Here is a 20,899-nt window from a genome sequence, read left to right on the forward strand (position 1 = left end):
AACACCATGTAGACTCTTAAACGGATATACATATCTCAATAGAAATATGATAAGTCGGACCTATAGTTCAAACCATCAGGAAACCTGGTGGCCAACTCCAAAATCCAAAAATCTCACTTTTCAAGAGCTTTTTCCTCCAATCCCCTCCACGGGGCGGCTTGCTGACGTGTTCTATGGCGCAAAAACGAAAAGTGTCCACCTTGCTTTGGTGATGTTGTATAAAATGTTTAAAAGCTCCTGAAACATTAACAGGGTTAACTTTTGAACTGTCAGCAATATGCTCTGAGATCCTGATTTTTAAAGTGCGGATGGTGCAACCCACGTAAAAAAGTTCACATGAACTGCACCATTTTAGGTACACCACATGATTAGACTTGCAATTCAAAAAACTTTTATATTGTAATTTTTGTGTGTATTTTTATTCTCAAAAAAAGTTTTTATTCGCAAAATTGCAGATCTGACATCGTGAACCCCCGCACTTAAAAAAGCCTTTAAAATTAAGCCATGTATTGTCCGGTGTGTTAATTTTATTTGAGTAAAGGCTAGGAGAAAGGATATTACCCAAAGATATACCTTTACAGGACACAAAATTGCACCCTTCAGCAATGACCTGGGTCAAGATATCATCTTGGTAAAGAATGGGCAAAAATTTGCGAATAATTTGTGTAACCTGACCAAAGTCATTACTGAAGTCGGTACTAAAATAAACTCCCTTAGAACTACTCGTTATACTATTTTTGGATTTCGAGGAATCATGTTTATGTCAATGTATTTTTTCAAAGTATTAAAATCCCACGTTTTAACTTCTGCAGTCCATATTTTGGAATATTTGTACTTAAGTTCTTCATTTTACCAGGGAAAGGGTACGGAGACAACATACTGGCTTACAGGAGAAAATGACCAGCAGTACAATCTCCCTATACCACCATCTGTGTAAGTTTATCTTATAAAGTTTTTTTTTTAATTTAACACATATAGAAAGATACTTAAAGAGGACCCTTCACCACCTCCACCAACTCCAGTTCTTAGCACCTGATAATAGGCTATCCTCCACTGACACCAGCAATGTTGGATTTTTTTTTGGTGTCTGATAGAGCATGTAGGCTCTGTACTGACAGATGGACAGTGTCAGATAGGAGCATGAAAAGGGGTGTGATCAGAGCTCCCATCAGCCATCACACCCCTTGCCTGCTTTTGCCTGACACTGCCATCCTGGCAGTACAAAGCCTAAACTTCATATTAGAGACCAAAACTAACAGCACTCATTGCTCAGGGAAGGTGGGGACTATAGATAGAAAGCCCCACTGTGCTTGAATCAGTGGAAAAACACCTATTAAATTATGCAAAGAGCTAGACTTGGCATGGTGGTGAAAGATTGTCTTTAAAGAGCTTATTTTTTATGGGGGGTTTTTTGTTTGTTTTTTTTTTTGGGGGGGGGGGGGGAATCAATAGGCTATAAGCAACATGTCCTGTATAAAATTATTACAGAGAGCAATAAAAAGAATTAAAGTGTTCATGTATGATAGAAATTGAACTGTTCTCTGGTTGTTTCCATCACCCATTATACAGCCACAGCGCCCAGACATCCTATAATGGTGTTATAGGTTCAGTTTAGTCAAACTTAATACACAATACAGAACCTAAAATGCGGTAAAACTACAGCCATCTGAGACCAACCTTAGCCCGTGACCAGACCCAGCAAATATGCAGCATGAAGGCAAAATCAGGAGCTTTTAGCTTCTATGTATCTAGTCATGACTATAGGTTACAACCTGGGAAAACAGGGTTATAGCAGTATGTGGCAAAAACAAAAAGGCTGTGACAAATACCATTAAGGCAGTGCATTGTGGTTTTCCCTCAGTGCCTTTCACTGTTGCAGTTGCAGACTTTCTACTTCTATTATACCTATTGGGAAACCAAAACCTCAACTGGTTTGAAAATTGCAGCTTGCCTGCTGCGTGTATTTTTCCACAATGTGTGAATCTTATCCACTTTGCAGGGACTATAAAATGCAGTGGGGGTTTTTCTGTGCTTTATGCCACGTGGGGCCTCGGCCTCAATTTTATAAAGAAATTAAGTACCGTAGATATTGTGATAATATAAATAACTGTACAGGGATTAAGGAGATCATTGACTATTGTAATGATACTCAATGGTGTGAATGTAGGGTCCTAATCCTTATTGCATATATGAAGGCAGACGTCACACTTGTATGTGCCAATTAAATATGTTTATTAAACACCAGTAGTGCATATAGTAGAGTCTCCATTATTCAGGTTTCCGTTTCCTGCCCGAAACTGGACAGGAGACGGAAACCTGCAGTCATTTTTCAAACCCATTCATTTGAATGGGTTTTAAAAGCATCCGGCCGTGAGCGCCCGTGAGCGTTTTGGGCTCTTGGGGCAAAACTGTTGTTTTTTAACCAGACACATAGTCGGACATGCAGGAATTTGTGCCCGGTTTAAAAAAAAACTTTTGCAGCGGAGAGTCCAAAACGCTCATGGCCGGACACTGTCTGTCAGGTTTCCGTCTTCTGCATGCAGAAGACAGAGACCTGACATATGGAGACCAGGCGCAGATGTGAACGAGCCGTAAGCAGTAAATAATCATACTTACAAGCTTTATATTGTGCTAATATACACACGTGGACAAAATTGTTGGTAACCTTCGTTTACTGAAAGAGAAACCCACAATGGTCACAGAAATAACTTGAATCTGACAAAAGTAATAATAAAAAAAATTCTATGAAAATGAACAAATGAAAGTCAGACTTTGCTTTTAGCATCAAAAGAATTTAAAAAAAAAAAAAAAAAAAAAAACTCATGAAACAGGCCTGGACAGAAATGATGGTTCCCTTTAATTAATATTTTGTTGCACAACCTTTTGATCACTGCAATCAAACGATTCCTGTAAGTGTCAATGAGACTTCTGCACCTCTCAACAGGTATGTTGGCCACTCCTCATGAGCAAACTCCTCCAGTTGTCTCGAGTTTGAAGGGTGCCTTTTCCTTCCAAAGATGCTCAATAGGGTTTAGGCCACTTCAGAATAGTCCAATGTTTTCCTCTTAGTTATTCTTAGGTGATTTTAGCTGTATGTTTTGGGTCATTATCCTGTTGCAAGACCCATGACCTGCGACTGAGACCAAGCTCACTGGGCAGCATATTTCTCTCTAGAATCCCTTGATAATCTTGAGATTTCATTGTACCCTGCACAGATTCAAGACACGCTGTCGCAGATGCAGCAAAGCAGCCCCAGAACATAACAGAGTCTCCTCCATGTTTCACAGTAGGGACAGTGTTCTTTACAAGATATGCTTCATTTTTCCATCTGTGAACATAGAGTTGATGTGCCTTGCCAAAAAGTTCGATTTTTGTCTCATCTGTCCATAGGACATTCTCCCAGAAGCTTTGTGGCTTGTCGACATGTAGTTTGTAAAATTACAGTTTTGTCAGATTCAAGTTATTTCTGTGACCATTGTGGGTTTTTCTTTCATTAAATGAAGAGTATCAACAATTTTGTCCACGTGTGTGTATACATAGTATACAGTCCTATGAAAAAGTTTGGGCACCCCTATTAATCTTAATCATTTTTAGTTCTAAATATTTTGGTGTTTGCAACAGCCATTTCAGTTTGATATATCTAATAACTGATGGACACAGTAATATTTCAGGATTGAAATGAGGTTTATTGTACTAACAGAAAATGCGCAATATGCATTAAACCAAAATTTGACCGGTGCAAAAATATGAGCACCTCAACAGAAAAGTGACATTAATATTTAGTACATCCTCCTTTTGCAAAGATAACAGCCTCTAGTTGCTTCCTGTAGCTTTTAATCAGTTCCTGGATCCTGGATGAAGGTATTTTGGACCATTTCTTTCTACAAAACAATTCAAGTTCAGTTAAGTTAGATGGTCGCCGAACATGGACAGCCCACTCTCAAATGATCTGAAAACAAAGATTGTTCAACATAGTTGTTCAGGGGAAGGATACAAAACGTTGTCTCAGAGATTTAACCTGTCAGTTTCCACTGTGAGGAACATAGTAAGGAAATGGAAGACCACAGGGACATATCAGAAATATCAAAATATCAGAAAGGCAGAGAAGAAGAATGGTGAGAACAGTCAAGGACAATCCACAGACCACCTCCAAAGAGCTGCAGCATCATCTTGCTGCAGATGGTGTCACTGTGCATCAGTCAGCAATACAGCGCACTTTGCACAAGGAGAAGCTGTATGGGAGAGTGATGAGAAAGAAGCCGTTTCTGCACGTACGCCACAAATAGAGTTGCCTGAGGTATGCAAAAGCACATTTGGAGAAGCCAACTTCATTTTGGAAACAAAGATTGAGTTGTTTGGTTATAAAAAAAGGCGTTATGCATGGCGTCCAAAAAGAAACAGCATTCCAAGAAAAACACTTGCTACCCACTGTAAAATTTGGTGGAGGTTCCATCATGCTTTGGGGCTGTGTGGCCAATGCCGGCACCGGGAATCTTGTTAAAGTTGAGGGTCACATGGATTCCACTCAGTATCAGCAGATTCTTGAGAATAATGTTCAAGAATCAGTGACGAAGTTGAAGTTACGCCGGGGATGGATATTTCAGCAAGACAATGATCCAAAACACTGCTCCAAATCAACTCAGGCATTCATGCAGAGGAACAATTACGATGTTCTGGAATGGCCATCCCAGTCCCCAGACCTGAATATCATTGAACATCTGTGGGATGATTTGAAGCGGGCTCTCCATGCTCGGCGACCATCTAACTTAACTGAACTTGAATTGTTTGTCCAAAATACCTTCATCCAGGATCCAGGAACTGATTAGAAGCTACAGGAAGCGACTAGAGGCTGTTATCTTTGCAAAAGGAGGATCTACTAAATATTAATGTCACTTTTCTGTTGAGGTGCCCATACTTTTGCACCGGTCAAATTTTGGTTTAATGCATATTGCACATTTTCTGTTAGTACAATAAACCTCATTTCAATCCTGAAATATTACTGTGTCCATCAGTTATTAGATATATCAAACTGAAATGGCTGCTGCAAACACCAAAATATTTAGAACTAAAAATGATTAAGATTAATAGGGGTGCCCAAACTTTTTCATAGGACTGTATTTATAGACTAAAATAGTTCAATGAAAAGGACATCATTATACATCATATCACTGGAACTAAGGCCACATCTACCTGATGTTAAATGAAGCAATGGCTCACAGCTGGATGCAGACAGGCCCAAGTGGTAAATGGTGGAGGCTGCATGGGTGAATAAGGTGGTAACACAACTGGATTGTAGGTGTGTGGGTGGATGTTATATACACACTATGTACCTGTGGCTATAGCCACATCTTGCCACTGGCCACCAGTGTTTCACTTCTTCTTTATAAATCAAACATTGATTAATTTCACATGAAGCCTATAAAGATATCCAATTGATATTTGATAATTGATTGATTAATTGATAATTGATATCCAAGTGAAATTACCATTTCACTGACACAGAACTGAAACACTGATGTAAGGGACAAAGTGCAACTATAGCCACATTCCAGGTACATATTGTGTCACCACCCTAGTACTGCCATAACATCCACTCACACACCTACTATCCACCTGTGCAACCTGAACCATTTACTACTTGAGCCTATTTCCACCCTGTTCTGCACCATTGCTTCACTTTACATAAGGTAAATGCTGCCTCTTAAGTAATATACCTAGTAATATCTAGACTATACAGTATGTAAAAAATAATGTAAGAATCTAGAATAATTGTAAAAATATTTTCATAAATATTATGTGATTCATATAATGTACATGACATTGTAGCACACGTAGAAAGTTTCCAGACTCTTAATTGTAAACTGTACAAAAACTATGAAGTATAATGAGTTATGGTTAAACTAATCACTTTTCTTGATACGTTACACAGGGAAAACCAGCAGCGTCTACAATCAGATTTTGCTGATATGATTAAGGAGTCATTAAAAAAGAGAGAAGAAGAGGGCTATGCAATGAAACCACTGACCCGTATCGCAAGTTACAGAAGTGGCACATTAGAATATCTACAGATTGCCACATGTGCTCCACCAAGGACTTATCTGTAAAAGAAGGATTTGCTTGTTACTGCTCTGATCAAAAGCTGAAAGCATGTGTTGCATTATAATAAAAATTTTAAAGATGATATTTTATTAAGGCATCAAAATAGCAAATACTTAAACTGATAAGAATAAGAAAGAATTACCAGATTTTCTTAATTTACAAATGTATACAATTCAAATAAAATACTTAAAGGGGTTGTTCACTTTCAGACCAATATTGAGAGTCAAATATTATTGTTTGCATAATAAAAAGTTGGATAATAAAATTTTCCAATATACTTTCTGTATATGGTGACAAAGTTCTTTAGGCATATTTCCAATAATAAAACAACATTCATAAATGAGAGTGCATGTGAATAGAAACTTTGTAATATATTTTATTAATCCCCGAACAGTCATATGAACCCTTTCCTGGCATGAGCCATACTAACAGATATCAGGTACTGTATATACAGATGGGGGCTGCTCAGGAGATCAGCGGTCGCCTTAGCTGCCGAGACTCCTCTGTATAATACTTTGAATAACTGGGAGCAATGCCCACGATCAGTACCCACACTGATTGCAGGCATTGGCTCCCCTGATGCTGCCATTTTAGGGTGTATTGCTAGCCCTGGGAGTGAGATCCAAGCTGGCAATCCATTACTGTGACATCTGGACCCGATGGGCCCCTGCTAATTTAATTTTTTTTTTTAAACAGGCTATTACATTGCTGGAGTAACCATATTTACTTATTGATCCCCACTCCTGCCCACAGCCACCTCCGCTTACCCTTCAGCCCTCAAGGCTGTCACTGACGGTGAACAGTATTAGGGCATCTCTGACAGTGACATGATATGGGACTAACAGGTTCCCCTTAATGGTTGAAGGCGAAGTGGAGGTGGTCGTGGGCAGGGGCAGGGATCGGTAATTAAGGCTGCTTCAAGAGGGGCCCACTGAGGCTCTATCGCCCAAGGGCCCACACAAACCTCCATATTTTGTGGCCTATCAATTTGGCCTGGACACACAGCTGCAAAAAGTACTGCTGTGTGTATGGGTCCATTGAAATATATGTGTACATACTTTTATCTGCAATTGCAAATCTACAATTGAGGATACAAAGTACAGTTGTGTGCATGAGGCCTTATAAAAAAATACTTTGAATATAGCAACGCCAAAAATCTTTTTTTTTTATGGGGTCAAAACATCAAAAAACTGTATAAATTATAATTATTATATAGACCTGATTGTTTAAGTCTGTCTGAGAACTTCAGCATAAGAAAACAGAACAATTTTTTTTTTTCTAATTGAAAATTCCTTTATTAATAATCAGCCATTAACAAGCATACAATGTACTGCAAGCTACACTAACAACCATCAACATTTAACGTTATACATAAACAGTCAACAAAACAGACAAGTGATGGGGGAGTGGGAAGGAAAGGGTAGGGAGGGGGAAATGACAGGGCCAAAGCAGTGGCGTAACTAGGAATAGTGGGGCCCCATAGCAAACTTTTGACATGGGTCCCCCCCCCAGACCGACGCTGAAGACCCCGACCGACTGCACGAGCTATTATACCCCATAGTGGCCCCTGCACACAGTATTATGCCTCATAATGACCGCTGCACACAGAGTATTATGACCCATGCACACACTAATACCGTATATACTCAAGTATAAGCTGACCCGAATATAAGCCGAGACCCCTAATTTTACCACAAAAAACTGGGAAAACTTATTGACTCGAGTATAAGCCTCACAGTGTTTCCGGGTTTCGCCAGGTGAGAGAGAGCTCTGTGAAGAAGGTGGATTATGATGGAGGGGGTCCAGAGTGCAGCACACTAGAGGGCATAGGTGTGTCAGGACCAGTCTCTCTAGGACCTTCATCAGGTGAATGTCAGTGCTACAGGTCAGTAGTCATTGTAGTCTATCGGATTGGGTTTCTTTGGTACTGGTACCACACAAGATGTTTTCCACAGTTTAGGTACCACTCCCATCTTTAGACTCTATTGTATATGTGCGTAATAATACCACACAGCTGGTCTCCGCACATTTTAAGAACTCTTGCGCTTATCCCATCAGGTCCTCCAGCCTTGTCTGCTTTAATCCTCTTGATTTCCCTACACACTTGAGACTCCTTGAGGATCAGATAGTCAGATTGCAGTTGACTGCAGGTCGGTGGGGGTTGGGTCTTGGTGTGTGAGGGGAGGGGGGTTGACTGACATGCTGGTAAAGGGAGAGTTGGCTTGGAGTCAAATCTATTGAAGAATAGATTAAGCTCGTTAAGCCACTTCCTGTCACCTTCTATCTGAGGGCCAGCCTTTTGTTTATGTCCAGATATCACTTTTAGACTATCCCACACCTTCGAGACTCTACCTTCCCCCGTCTGTAGTTCCATCTTCCGCCTGTAGTTGACTTTCCCTTCTCTGATCAGTTGTCTCAACTGTTTTTGCACTTCCCCCAGGCCATTTTTTGTCACCAGATCTAAAGATTCTCTTTTTCTGCTTGAGAAGAGCTTTAATCTCAGAGTTGATCCATGGTTTGTTATTATTTAAGAATTTTGGGCATGCTGGATGTTTTTACTCAACTTCTCACATTTTGCATATCCTATCAGTCTGGGATTCCACACAACCCTCCTCATACATAGCTATTCCTTGGATTATTTTTGGGTAGAGCGTTTTTTTTCTCTTTGACTAATGTTTCGCACACCCCCATACTGAATGTAACCCCAGACCATGATCTTTCCACCACCAAACCTGTTTTCTGGGTGTATCTTGGATCCATATGGGCTCCAGTAGATCTCCTGCAGTATTTGTGGTGGCTTTGATGTAATTCAACTGAAGATTCATCTGAGAAATCCACCTTCTGCCACTTTTCCAGCGTCCATCCGTTTAGCAGGCTGTGGGTCTTTAATTGCCTTTTGTTTAGTGATGGCTTCTGGGCACTGATTCGACCATGGAGGACATTTCGAGACATAATCCTACAAACTGTTCTAGTTGACACAAGGACTTGAGGTGACCAGGCCTGTTGAAGCTCTGCTGCAGTGGAAGAGGGGCTGGCTTTTGATTTTCTAACCAACAAACGTTCCTCCTGAGCCATTGTCTTGTGGCATCTGCCGGACCTGGGCTTGCCAAAAACATCTCCAGTCTGTTCAAATATTTTTTTAAAAATTCTTTGTACTTAACGCTGAGACACATTAAAGGTCCCAGCCACCTCTACAGTGGATCTAGTCTTAAGTCTCTTAATAATCAAGGCTTTGGTCGCAGCATTGATTATTGGCATGTTGTCAGAGGTGAAGTTGCAGTTCAAGTGAAGGTCTGGGGTGCTGGAATTCTTTTTATACACACCCACTAATTAACCGACAAATTAGTGAGTACCTGTGAGGCTGTAAACTAGGATTGGGGGCATTATATGACAAGGCAACAATCTGACCTTTCTGTGTTCATTAAATGATCAATATTTCGCCAGTGAAGCCAATTTATTTTCTTAATAAAAACACATTTGGGAGGGTTTCAGCTTTCATAGGAGTCATTTCTTAAACCAATAGATGAATTTAAAGTCAGGTTATAAGCTTTTGATTCCACAACATGGAGAAGCGACAGAACTTTTGTCAGGGACTGTATGTAGTGGAAAAAGTCACACTGTGCATGTCTGTTATCATGTGTGGGGGTCTAGGATGACTGAGCATTCCAATAGATTTTTAATAACATTATTTTGGAAAGGTGTCTTTATTTCAATCTGTCACAGACCTCTTTAAACTACAATTCATATATTTTTTTTGATCCAAGTAGACTCTTTTAGATATGAGTAAATTTACCAGCAGGAATTGATTTAAAAGGGTCAGTGCACACAGAGTTTTTGGTGCTTATTTTGAGGTGGATTCAGCTTCAAAATAAGCGCCAAAAACTCTGTGTGCACTGACCCTAACTACGACTATGTGCTCTTCATATATAAAAAGTGATGGACAACATTTCATCTAACAATGATCCGGAGATTACTCTGAAGGACTCCATTCCGTCAAAAGATCTGGCTGACTTGTTCTTCAAACTTGAAGTATTACTTAAAGAAGAAACACAACACCATTTGGACTCAATCTTTCTCAGTATATACCTAAAGGAAAAATTGGTACCCAGAGGACTGAGAATTAAACTGGAACCCACCTTTAAGAACGATGAGGTATTTATGACCAGGTGGGAGAACATACTGAAAGATTGCTCCAAGCATTTGTTGATATTGCTATATGAGAAAAGGCAAGACCTAACACAGGTCGCCCGCTCTCAAATTGATGAACTATATTCCTATTTGACGAAATGTCAGGAACATAGTTCCTTTACAACATTTGATAAGTTGCTCAACTCTCGTATTCAATATTTTGAGAAAGATCTCTGCAACAAAAAAACCAACAAACTACAGAGAGATAGGAATGACCACTCACAAAACAATATATTTAAAATGGTGTAAATCCAAAGATACACAACCAACTAATTCAAAACCCACACAATCCAGACGAACGAGACCCACATCCTGTTCAAACAATAAAACTTCTAGGTCAACATCTAGACCCTCCAACACCCAAATTACTATTAAGCCAGTTCCTATGCCCAGAAAACAATTCACAAAGTCACATAGATTTGTTAAATCACCAAGGCATTCCACAACGTCATTTCAACATGTACATAGACCTGTTCGTAAGCCTAGGCAACAGGCACCCGTCAAAAGGAATTCTAGTGATTATTCAAACCCCAGATCTCAAACACCCATGGGGGTATCCTTGCTCAAACATAACCCTCCCGAATGTAAATCTGACAGCAATGGATCTATTAGTCCATCTATTACAGGACGGACCAACACCTCCACAACTATTGCCAATACACATGTATCTACCACTCCAAACACTAGCATATTAGACACCACTTGTTCCAACCCAGTGGTTACTAGTATTCTCAATTCCCTAGTGGATCTGAATATACATACTATTAAATCATTATCCTTACCACCTACCTCGTTTGGACCTAACACCCGTGACGAGGTATCAGCTACAGCAGAGGCACTCCTCGAAATCAGTATTCATGACACTTCCTCCATACTAGATGACTCACTTGCTATGGATTACAAAACACCACTGGAAAAAAACCCTCCTGACAACTATAGAATACATGACACTATGACAGATATTAATACCACCACTATTAATACTACCAATATCCCTTCTTTTTTAGCCCTTCCGGTAGAATTACCACCGAAGGTAACGTTTCATGTAGAGGAAGTTCCTCAGAAAGCTTTATCATCCGAAACAGTCCACCATCCTCTCCTCCTCAACACTACAAGGAAAATTACTCACTTTTTTGCTCCCATCCAACAATACCAAAGGAAAGCTCAAAAAAGAAAACCAGAAGGGGATGTAGAGGAGAGAGAAACACTAACAAGAAAAGAAATGTCAACCCCTCAACCCAAAAAGAACAAAAATTAAGTACAGTTAAAATATTCAACTTGTCTAAATATCGATTATCCGAAACAGAGATTAACCTTCTAGCTAAAGGTTTATCTTTTTGCCCTATGGACAATATAGATGAATTTAATTTATTTCTTGGTTTGAATCAATATATCAAGAAACTCACCTTGAAACAGCATTTTGAAATAATCAAAAGAAACAACCAAACTGATCCTACTAGTGTTCTAACAGAAAATTCTCTAGAAAAGTTTAGAATTCTACACCCAGATTCCCCTCCACCCAAACATACAGAATTAAAATCTAAATCATCATTCTACCCGGCCCAACATAAAGGATGCTACATTGAATTCTTCTCTGTAGTCACTGATTCTTTCAGACAAATTAATAAATCAATCCACAAGTCCAACAAGGTCAGCAGTTTGTCAAAGTCCGAACGCGATGCCCTCACCAACCTGTCCAGAAACACCGACCTGGTAATTCGATGTGCGGACAAAGGTGGCGGCATCGTCATCCACTATGACTATATAAAAGAGGTGATGAGAATTTTATCCTATCAGGAGTATTACAAAAAATTCGAAAAAGATCCACTACCAAGCTATCTCATGGATTATAACACACTAATAATAAAAGCTGAAAAACATGGCTTACTTAATAAAAAAGAGAAAGAATTCTTGACAGTACAAACTCCTAGAATGTCATTATTTTATCAACTACCGAAGGTACATAAAAATGAAACGAATCCCCCGGATAGACCTATCATTTCGGGCATCAATTCACTTACCTGTAGATTGTCTGAATACATTGATCATCTGCTACAACCATATGTCCAAAACCTTCCTTCATACCTTTAAGACTCTCCAACATTAATTAAGAAATTGGAGAATATCAATTGGACTGAGCACTTCACTTGCATCACACTAGACGTTAGTGCCCTCTATTCGAATATCCCGCATAGAAAGGGGACCTGGGCCAAATCAGCACTGGACCCGAGGTTACCGCACTCACAGAGATCGTTCATCCTAGAAGGGATATTATTAATTCTAGAACACAATGTGTTAACTTTTGAAAACGATTTGAATCAGCAATGCTGCGAGACCGCGATGGGCACGAAATTTGCGCCGAGTTTAGCTAATATCTATATGAGTGAATTCGAGAAGAAATTTATATATTCTGAGCATAAATGGGCACAAGATACAGTTTTTTATGTACGCTATATCGATGATCTGCTTCTAATTTCGAACAACACTGTGGATGCCCTGACCGAGTTTATTACATATCTAAATGACAACGATTGGGGATTGGCCTTTACCAGTAACAGTTCCCAAGACCAGATTGAGTATCTTGACTTAGTATTAAGCACAGAGGAAGGAAAGATAATTACTAAAACCTTCTTTAAGAAAGTTGATGGGAACAATTTGCTAGACTATCATAGCGACCACTATCGAAAACGGAAGCTGAATGTTCTGTTTTCCCAGTTTAAAAAATTAAGGAGAAACTGTACAAAAAGCCAGGATTTTGAGAGCCAAAGACTGGTCATGGCAAAAAGATTTGAAGAGAAAAGGTACCCTCAAACCATTATTAATGGAGCACTTACAAAAGCAAGAACCCTTACACAAGCTGAATGTCTAAATCCTGGTCCAAAAAGTAGGAATAATAAAACTAAAAGTAATGACCAATGACAATTCAATTACATAACAACTTACCGTATTTTTCGGACTATAAGACACACTTTTTTTCCCCAAAATTTTTGGGGAAAAGAAGGGTGCGTCTTATAGTCTGAAGGTGGCGCCTGGCATCCGCTGTAATAGAGAGGCGGAAGCCGGTAAGTGATAGACGCCATTACAGGTGCCGGGGCCTGCGACATCGCTGCGCTCCTCTGCCCCGCATGAAGCCAGCAGCGGCAGGGGCTCCTCCGTGCCCCCGCCGCTGGCTTCATGCAGGAGAGAGGATCGTAGCGATGTCTCAGGCCCCGGCGTCTATCCCTCCCCGGCATCCGCCTCTCTAGTACAGCGGATGCCGGGTCAGTATCCGTGGCCCCTTCTCCCCCGGGGCCGGTCCCCACCGGCCCCGTACCTGTAAAGTTGCAGGCCGGCTCCTGCGCGGCGATATCGCAGGAGCCGACCTGTTCGGGTGACAGCCAGGAGCCTAATGAAGCTCCCGGGCCTGTCACTGCTATATATTAGTATTGCGGCTGGGTCTATGACCAGCCGTAATACTAATACACAGAATGTCCCATAGACGGCAATACAGTTGTATTGCCGTCTATGGGACTTGCGATCAAGTGACCGCAGGTTCAAGCCCCCGGGGGGGAATAAAATAGTAAAAAAAAAAAAAAAAAAAAAAAAAAGCTTTAAAAATATGAAATAAATAAAAGTTCTAAATCACCTCCTCTTTTTTTTTCAATACAAGGTGATCTAAGCAATAGATATCCCCCAAAATGGTATAACTAAAAAGTACAGCTGGCCCCGCAAAAAAAACGCTCTATGCATCACCGTACAGCTGCAGGGTCACCTGTCAATGTGGCCTTGCAGCTGTTGCAAAACTACAACTCCCATATATTAAATATTTTACCAGTTTTTGCTTCAAAATTTTTTTTCCCTATTTTCCTCCTCTAAAACCTAGGTGCGTCTTATAGTCCGAAAAATACGGTACAATAAATCCCACAGAGCCATTAAAAACATCTTAAAGGAGCATTGGTACATACCTTTAAATGATCCAATCTTGCGGAAAGTTTTACCCAAACAACCACGGCAGGCAACCACGTTCCGTAGGGCCCGTGGTTGCCTGAAAAATATCCTAGCACCTAGTAAGCTACGGTCCCCAAATGAGTGTAAAGGAATAACTTCTAACCCTGTCCACAGTAACCCAGGTGTTTATAGATGTAATAAAACTCAATGTAAATGTTCTTCCATAAGTCCCAACGCAACTGGTGACACATTTTCAATTAAACAGCATTTGTCCTGTGAAACCAACTTTATCTATCTTATCAGTTGTAACTGTGGTCTACAGTATATGGGGCGGACCACATTGTCACTACACAATAGAATTAATGGTCATAGGTTTAATGTTTCGAGGGGTTATCTTAAGTATAGTCTCTCGAAACATGCCTTGGAAGCCCATAACTGTGATTTCTAGCAATTCAGGGTGATATTGGTGATATCAGGGAGCAGATCCCTCCTCTTGGGTCGAACAGGTTTGAGACACTCAAGAGGAGGGAAATGTTTTGGATATACAAATTAAACACAGTTACCCCAAGAGGGCTGAATGAAGCCAAAGAGCTTGTCACCAGCCAGTGAACATCCATCTTTGAACATAGTCCCGCTTCAAACTCCCCCCCACCCCCCCTATTTTCTATACTTACCTTCTGATACGTACTATATTGGGCATTCACTAGGGAAACAGCAGTCCTAAATGCAACAGTATAATTTGACACTGGCAAGAATTGCTTTAGGGTTACATACAATTGTAGAATTAATGTGGCTCTTTCTTTTCCTAGTTCTTAATCGTGTATTAAGTGACCATTTTATTTATTTATAACACATTTTATTTAAAACAGCATTTTTAATAGTAGTAATAGTAGTATTTGTAATAGAATGTATTTGTATCAGAGTTCCCTGTAATAGAATTTAACTGTCACATTTCCTAATGACTCTAATGTCTGTGATACGGGTGTGTGTTTTATTAATTATGTTTATTCACTTAGGCTATTGTTCTACAGCAGAGTTTAAAAGCCGAAGACATAGCCATCATAGAAGTAATATATAATACCTGGCTATGAATACATATGACTAATGAATGGATGCTGATAGTGTCCACTTAGGGTGCTAGTTTGGGGACAATGCACACTGTCTGGCGGTTTACCTGTGGACAGATGCAGGGTATCCAATACAGAAAACGAGTGTATAAGTAAATTTGAGCATGCGCACATCACTTCAAATCTGCGAGTCACGTGCACAATCACTTTTGCGGTCTTTTGGCAAGTCTATATATCAGCATGTGTAGCAAACACGCTGTGCACACATTCTAGAACTCCTAAAGGTAAGAGAACTACTCCCTGACTCCACTGACATCTAGGAGATTAAGACTTGCTACCATTAAGCCACTATTTGTTATCTATTATTTACACAAGAGATAAGGTGAAACACAGTAAATAAGACTAATTAGGCGAAACAAACAGCACAAGTGATACATTGAAACAAGAACTAGCTTACCCTGTTGTGTGTATATATTTGTATAATGTGCAAACTTGTTTCTATCATTGTAAATACACTTCCTAGTTACATTGAATGAAAATGGGGGAATACTGTAAATTATGACAAGCTGTAGTTCGTCCCTATTTGTACCACATGATTTGTATTAATCCTTTATGCAGAAATATGAATTTTTTTATGTGAAATATGCTATTCATTGTTTGTATGATTAATCTTAACTTTACTTTTTATGTGTGTTATGTTTGTATTTTCAACTAGATCTGATGAAGGGGTGGTACTTGTGAGGTACTGGAGAACGCCGAAACGCGTCATCTTAAATAAATCTTTTTTATTTTGATACATCAGCATACCAGAACTTATTTTTACTGAAGTGAGTGCGCTATTGGTGTTTCTTGGGGGTATATCCCTCAATCACTGTCCTGTGATATCTTACGACGATTGAGTCGTAAGCCGTAGACGCTGCCCCACGTTTTTTGGTATACATAGCTTGATTACGCACCAAAAAAGGCGTAAGACAAGTTGACCTATTTCTGGAGTCCACAAGGACTTATATGTGAATTCTCATATATACCTAATTCTTAATTAGCGTGGCCACACTTGGTAATTCTATAGATTTTGGTTTATATATAAAAAGTGATAACATTTCCAGATTGACAGTGTCCTTCTAGTTATTAATACACAGAATGTCCATATTGATTCCCTCAGGGCCAAATAATTTAGCTCTTGAACAGCTCCACTCACTTGTCCAGCTAGAGACTGATCCATCAATTATTATCAAACCTTTACATAAAGGGGGTAATGTGGTATTGATGGATCATCCTCAATATGAACAGAGGCATATGGACATATTATTGTATAAGGAGTCTTTAAATCAAACCCTACAGTACAATCTAGGAAAGAACTATTAGACAAAAGGGAGATGGTGTTACGCAATGTGCAACACAGAACCTCGGCCTTTACAGCCACGATGTCAAATGCAGCCATGGTATGGTGGAATAGAACAGCGATCCTTGAAACAGAAGGTCAACCTGCAGAGGAAGAGGCCAAGGAGCATCCACCAGCAGAAACATAAGATACACATACAAGACCTGGTGCACCCAAGCCAGGGCCACCAGGGTAGCCACAATCCCCTCGGTCCAGAGTTTTCAGAGAACCCAAGAGGAAAGAGGAGTGAACGGGTACAGATGGTGGAATTCTGACAGGAGAATCGTGAGAGTGGCAGCGGCAATGGCCTGAGGGTCCAAAGACCTGTCCACGTAGCACCCTTGTGGTTCAGACAGGAGATGAAGAGGTCAACATCAGGCGAGCCTCACCTGTAGCACAGCTGGAGGAAGACCTACTGATGAAGCTACCATACTCCCGGGTTGAGATTACCATTCCTAGGTAGTCTGCCTCGCAACTGTCCATGCCTGGAAGGTGGACAGCTGAAAGAACTGGGATGAGATGCTTCGCCGATCGAAGAGAGTGGGAGACTACTGAAAAAGGTTGCACGGCTCCTGGAGTACCCTTGGAGGATCAAGAACCATGGAGGAGTTAACAGTCTGGACACTAACCGGACTCCCTTGGGAGAAAGGTCCAATGAGACAGGGCTAGAGAGATGGCCCCCAGTTAAGAGCAAAATCTGGAGGAGGAGGAGGACTCTGTTGATGACCACAGGCACTGGTCAGCCATGGCACCAAAGATCACTCTCCAGTCAGGGGACTGGTGGGAGAGGGATAACCTGCAAAAAGGAAGGGGAGAAGGAATTCCTCTGAAAGATTACTGGAGAGAATCAAGAATCAAGTTTCTGGGAGAAAGGAGAGACAGGCAGTTGAGCTGAACTGGGACTAGTCCCAGCAGGCCAGAAATGTCAGAGCAAGGGCTCAAGGGGAAATTGAGCCAAAAGAAGAGCCTCGAAAGACAAGAACATAGAGCCCAGGACTTGCAGGCAGAGGCAAAGAGGGCAAGGAGGGATTCCCCAAAGGCTGGACGCACATAATGAGAGTTCAGGATCTTGGACTTCGGGAGGAAAAACTTGACCAGGAGTGTATCGAGGAAAATAATTCCATGCACGGAGAATGCTGATAAGCCAGTGAAAACAGAGAAAGGGATCCATGGAGATCCGCAAGCTGGTCAGAAGAGTCCATCCTGGAGGGAACATTCACCCATAAGGAAAACCACAGCAACTCCTTTAGAACAGAAGATGGCCAGTCAGGATGCCATTGCGTGGAAAAACTCGGGGAGAACATGGGTTTCATGTGGAACCTTCGGATATGGACAAACCTGTTAAGCCTCTTCTGGCCCAGGATGGGACAAACAGCCATCCTTCCCGACAACGGAGTGGGAACAATGATGCCCTGCCACAGCAGAGTGGAGGTGGCCAGGACAGAAAACTTCCGCTAGAATGGAGGAAAACTCAATGGAGTAGACGAAATACACCACTTCTCGGACCCAGGAGAAGAGGTACTGGCAAGCCAGGTCTCCAGGAAGAACAACAGCTGTACCCCTGGTCAAAAGGGGGAACAGCTCAAGAAGAGAAGGGCTTTGGAGAGGGGGAAAAAACACTAAAAAGCTGGGAGGCTCAGGACAAGATTGCCAGGAGACTGGGCTATAAAAGAGGGCTGGAGCGTAAGTGCAGGAAGACTGACCTCTAGAGAGAGCAACTGGGAGAGATGCTGGCCCAAGAGCGCTGTTAGAGGAGAAAGAGAGCTACATTCTCATATAGCCACAGAGATGGGCTAGGCAGGGCCTAAACATAAGGCTGACCCTGATGTTCCCATTAGCACGGATGTGCCACAACCACAGTCCAGAGGATACAGTCGTAAAGAATAGCTGACTGTTATAGCATATGCAGCCGCTTAGGCAAAACAGCAAGCTGCTTCAGGGAAGCAGAAAACTGGAGGCATGCGGGATGTGAGAAACAAGCTTCTGAAAAGCCCTAGTCCTTCCTCCTGGGAGGGGTAACACAGGAGAGACCCATGGAGCTGTCTCCCAGGAAAAGTACGCCTAGCTGACCAGAAGGGACAATGAAGGCCGCAAGGAGGGGTTATTTGCTACGAAGGACCCATAACGGCTCCAGCGGAGTCCACACTTAGCCAGAGGATTGCAGAGGGAGCAGGAGTCCTCCACTTAAGGTGGCATAGTAACCTGGGAGAACCTAGCTACCGCAGGAACACCGCAGGGAGCTCCGACCACATGGAGACACATTGTGATTGTGGCACGGTGCCCAGACGACCTTGTGTAACACCATGTTCGGCTACTGCGCCTCAGGTCGCACCCGAGCCTGGACTGGAAAGAAGGACATCCAACTTCCAGAGGAAAGAAGAGGACAGTCAGGTGAGGCCATTATTCCATCATGATATTGTCCATGCTTAAAGGTTGGGGGAGGCCAGAGGAGGACGGGAAACTGAGTTTGAAAGAGATGTTCTCTTGAAAAGCAGGATCCAGGTCCTCTGAGATTTGTAGAGTCTCTCTGACTGCATGACTGAGCTCCTGAGTAGCAGCAGATATGAATATGCCTATCTGATACTCTGAGTCGGAGTCAGAGATGTCCTCAGTAGAAATAGACTGTACAGGAGGTGACAGGGTTCTGCCTGTCAGAGTGGAGCCATGAGCTGTGGCCCTAATCGGGAAGTGCCCAGAAAGGTTAAGAAGGGCCATGGCCTGTAGGCGAATACCTGGTCCTTAAGCGAGGATGGCTCCTGGAAATGGAGCTTTGAGGGCACCCGGGGAGAGGCCTATAAATCGCCGACTGAGTATCGATCTGTGAAGGCAGCTGTTCCAAAGTTTCCACCTCAGACTGATAAAGTCTGGAAAGAGTATCTATGGCCCGAGTAAGGAAGGTTGCCCATTTTGGGAGGGAAAACTGCTGGGGAGGGGCCAGGATATAATCACATGGCCGAGTTTAAACTTTAACACTACACGTGTGGCATCCTTGCACAGGGGCCTGCTCATCTTGTCTGCATCAATCCAACATTAGTATATCTGCTTTAAAATGATCATCAGATGGCAGAGATGACAGCTGGGCTCAGACTGGCCGTATGGTAGTTACAGCTAGTGCACGTATAAATGTGGTGAGAATAGGGGCGGAGGCTATGGGATAAGATGGCCTTGCTTGGGATTATATGGTGGAGTGGCCCATAGGGGTAACCCAGGGGGTTGACCTACCAGACCATGTCCTATTATTGATTTGCTTAAGTGCAGGCTGCGCAAAAAGAGATTCACTGGACTATGTGTCTCCAAGATGTGAAAAGGAGCAAGAGAAATGAGCAGCATAATATATATATTTTTTTTCTTCCATGGCAAATAATCTTTTAGCAACCCTTTAATGGTCCCACCGTGGGGAAATTTTAGTGTGTTACAGTATGGTAATACAGATACGGGATAATAAACAGTAATATATTACAGAAGTAGACACACATAAGCTGAGAAAAAAAAAACATACTAGGAATCCATAGCAGCTAAGGAAGAAAAGAAAGAAGGGAGACTTCAGGATCATTTAGTTCTATGTGCAAAGTGATCTTCACTTGGTCTGATGTAGATTATGTATCCTGACTGCGGTTGGGAGGAAGGACCTCCGATAGCACTCCTCACACTTGGGGTGAAGCAGTCTGTCACTGTCACCCACCACCTGTACTGGGTCCAGGGGGCTCCCCAGGACAGAGTTGGCCCTTCTGATCAGCCTGTCAAGTCTATTTCTGTACCTGGTTGTAATACTTCCCCAGGAGTCCACACTGAAAAAGATGGCTGAAGCAACCACAGAGTTGAAAAAGTCCCTTAGAAGTGCCCCTGGACTCCAAAGGCCCTCAGCCTCCTGAACATGTAAGAGCCTGCTGTGACCCTTTCTGTGCAGCACATCCAGGTGATCAGCCCAGTCCAGTTTATTATTGAGGAGCACACCCAGGTACGTATAGGTTTTGACTATTTCAATGTATGACCCTTGGATCTCCAACAGGATCAATGCACTTCTCCATTTACTAAAGTCCACCACCATCTCCTTGGTCTTCCCAGCATTAATCCTGAGGTGGCTCCGCTGGAACCATTCAACAAAATCCCGGTTTAAGTCTCTGTATTCCCTATCGTCACAGTCAGTGATAAGGCCTACTATAGCACAGTCATCAGAGTACTTCTGTAAGTAACAGCTAGATGAGTTGTGCCTAATGTCAGTAGTGTACAGCATGAA

General features: G+C 41.8%; 1 protein-coding gene across 1 annotated transcript in view; it reads left to right on the forward strand.

Annotated features, from left to right (window-relative positions):
* Window positions 1-6,286, forward strand: part of GUCY2C (guanylate cyclase 2C) — a 111,176-nt gene extending 104,890 nt beyond the window's left edge. Inside the window, exons 26-27 of the mRNA XM_075286331.1 lie at window positions 857-933; window positions 5,930-6,286. Coding sequence (XP_075142432.1) covers window positions 857-933; window positions 5,930-6,104 — 252 coding nt within the window. The 3' untranslated portion in view covers window positions 6,105-6,286. The remainder of the gene's footprint in view (window positions 1-856; window positions 934-5,929) is intronic.
* The last annotated feature ends 14,613 nt before the right edge of the window (window positions 6,287-20,899 follow it).

This window comes from Leptodactylus fuscus, chromosome 9, assembly GCF_031893055.1.
Source record: "Leptodactylus fuscus isolate aLepFus1 chromosome 9, aLepFus1.hap2, whole genome shotgun sequence".
Taxonomy (NCBI): domain Eukaryota; kingdom Metazoa; phylum Chordata; class Amphibia; order Anura; family Leptodactylidae; genus Leptodactylus; species Leptodactylus fuscus.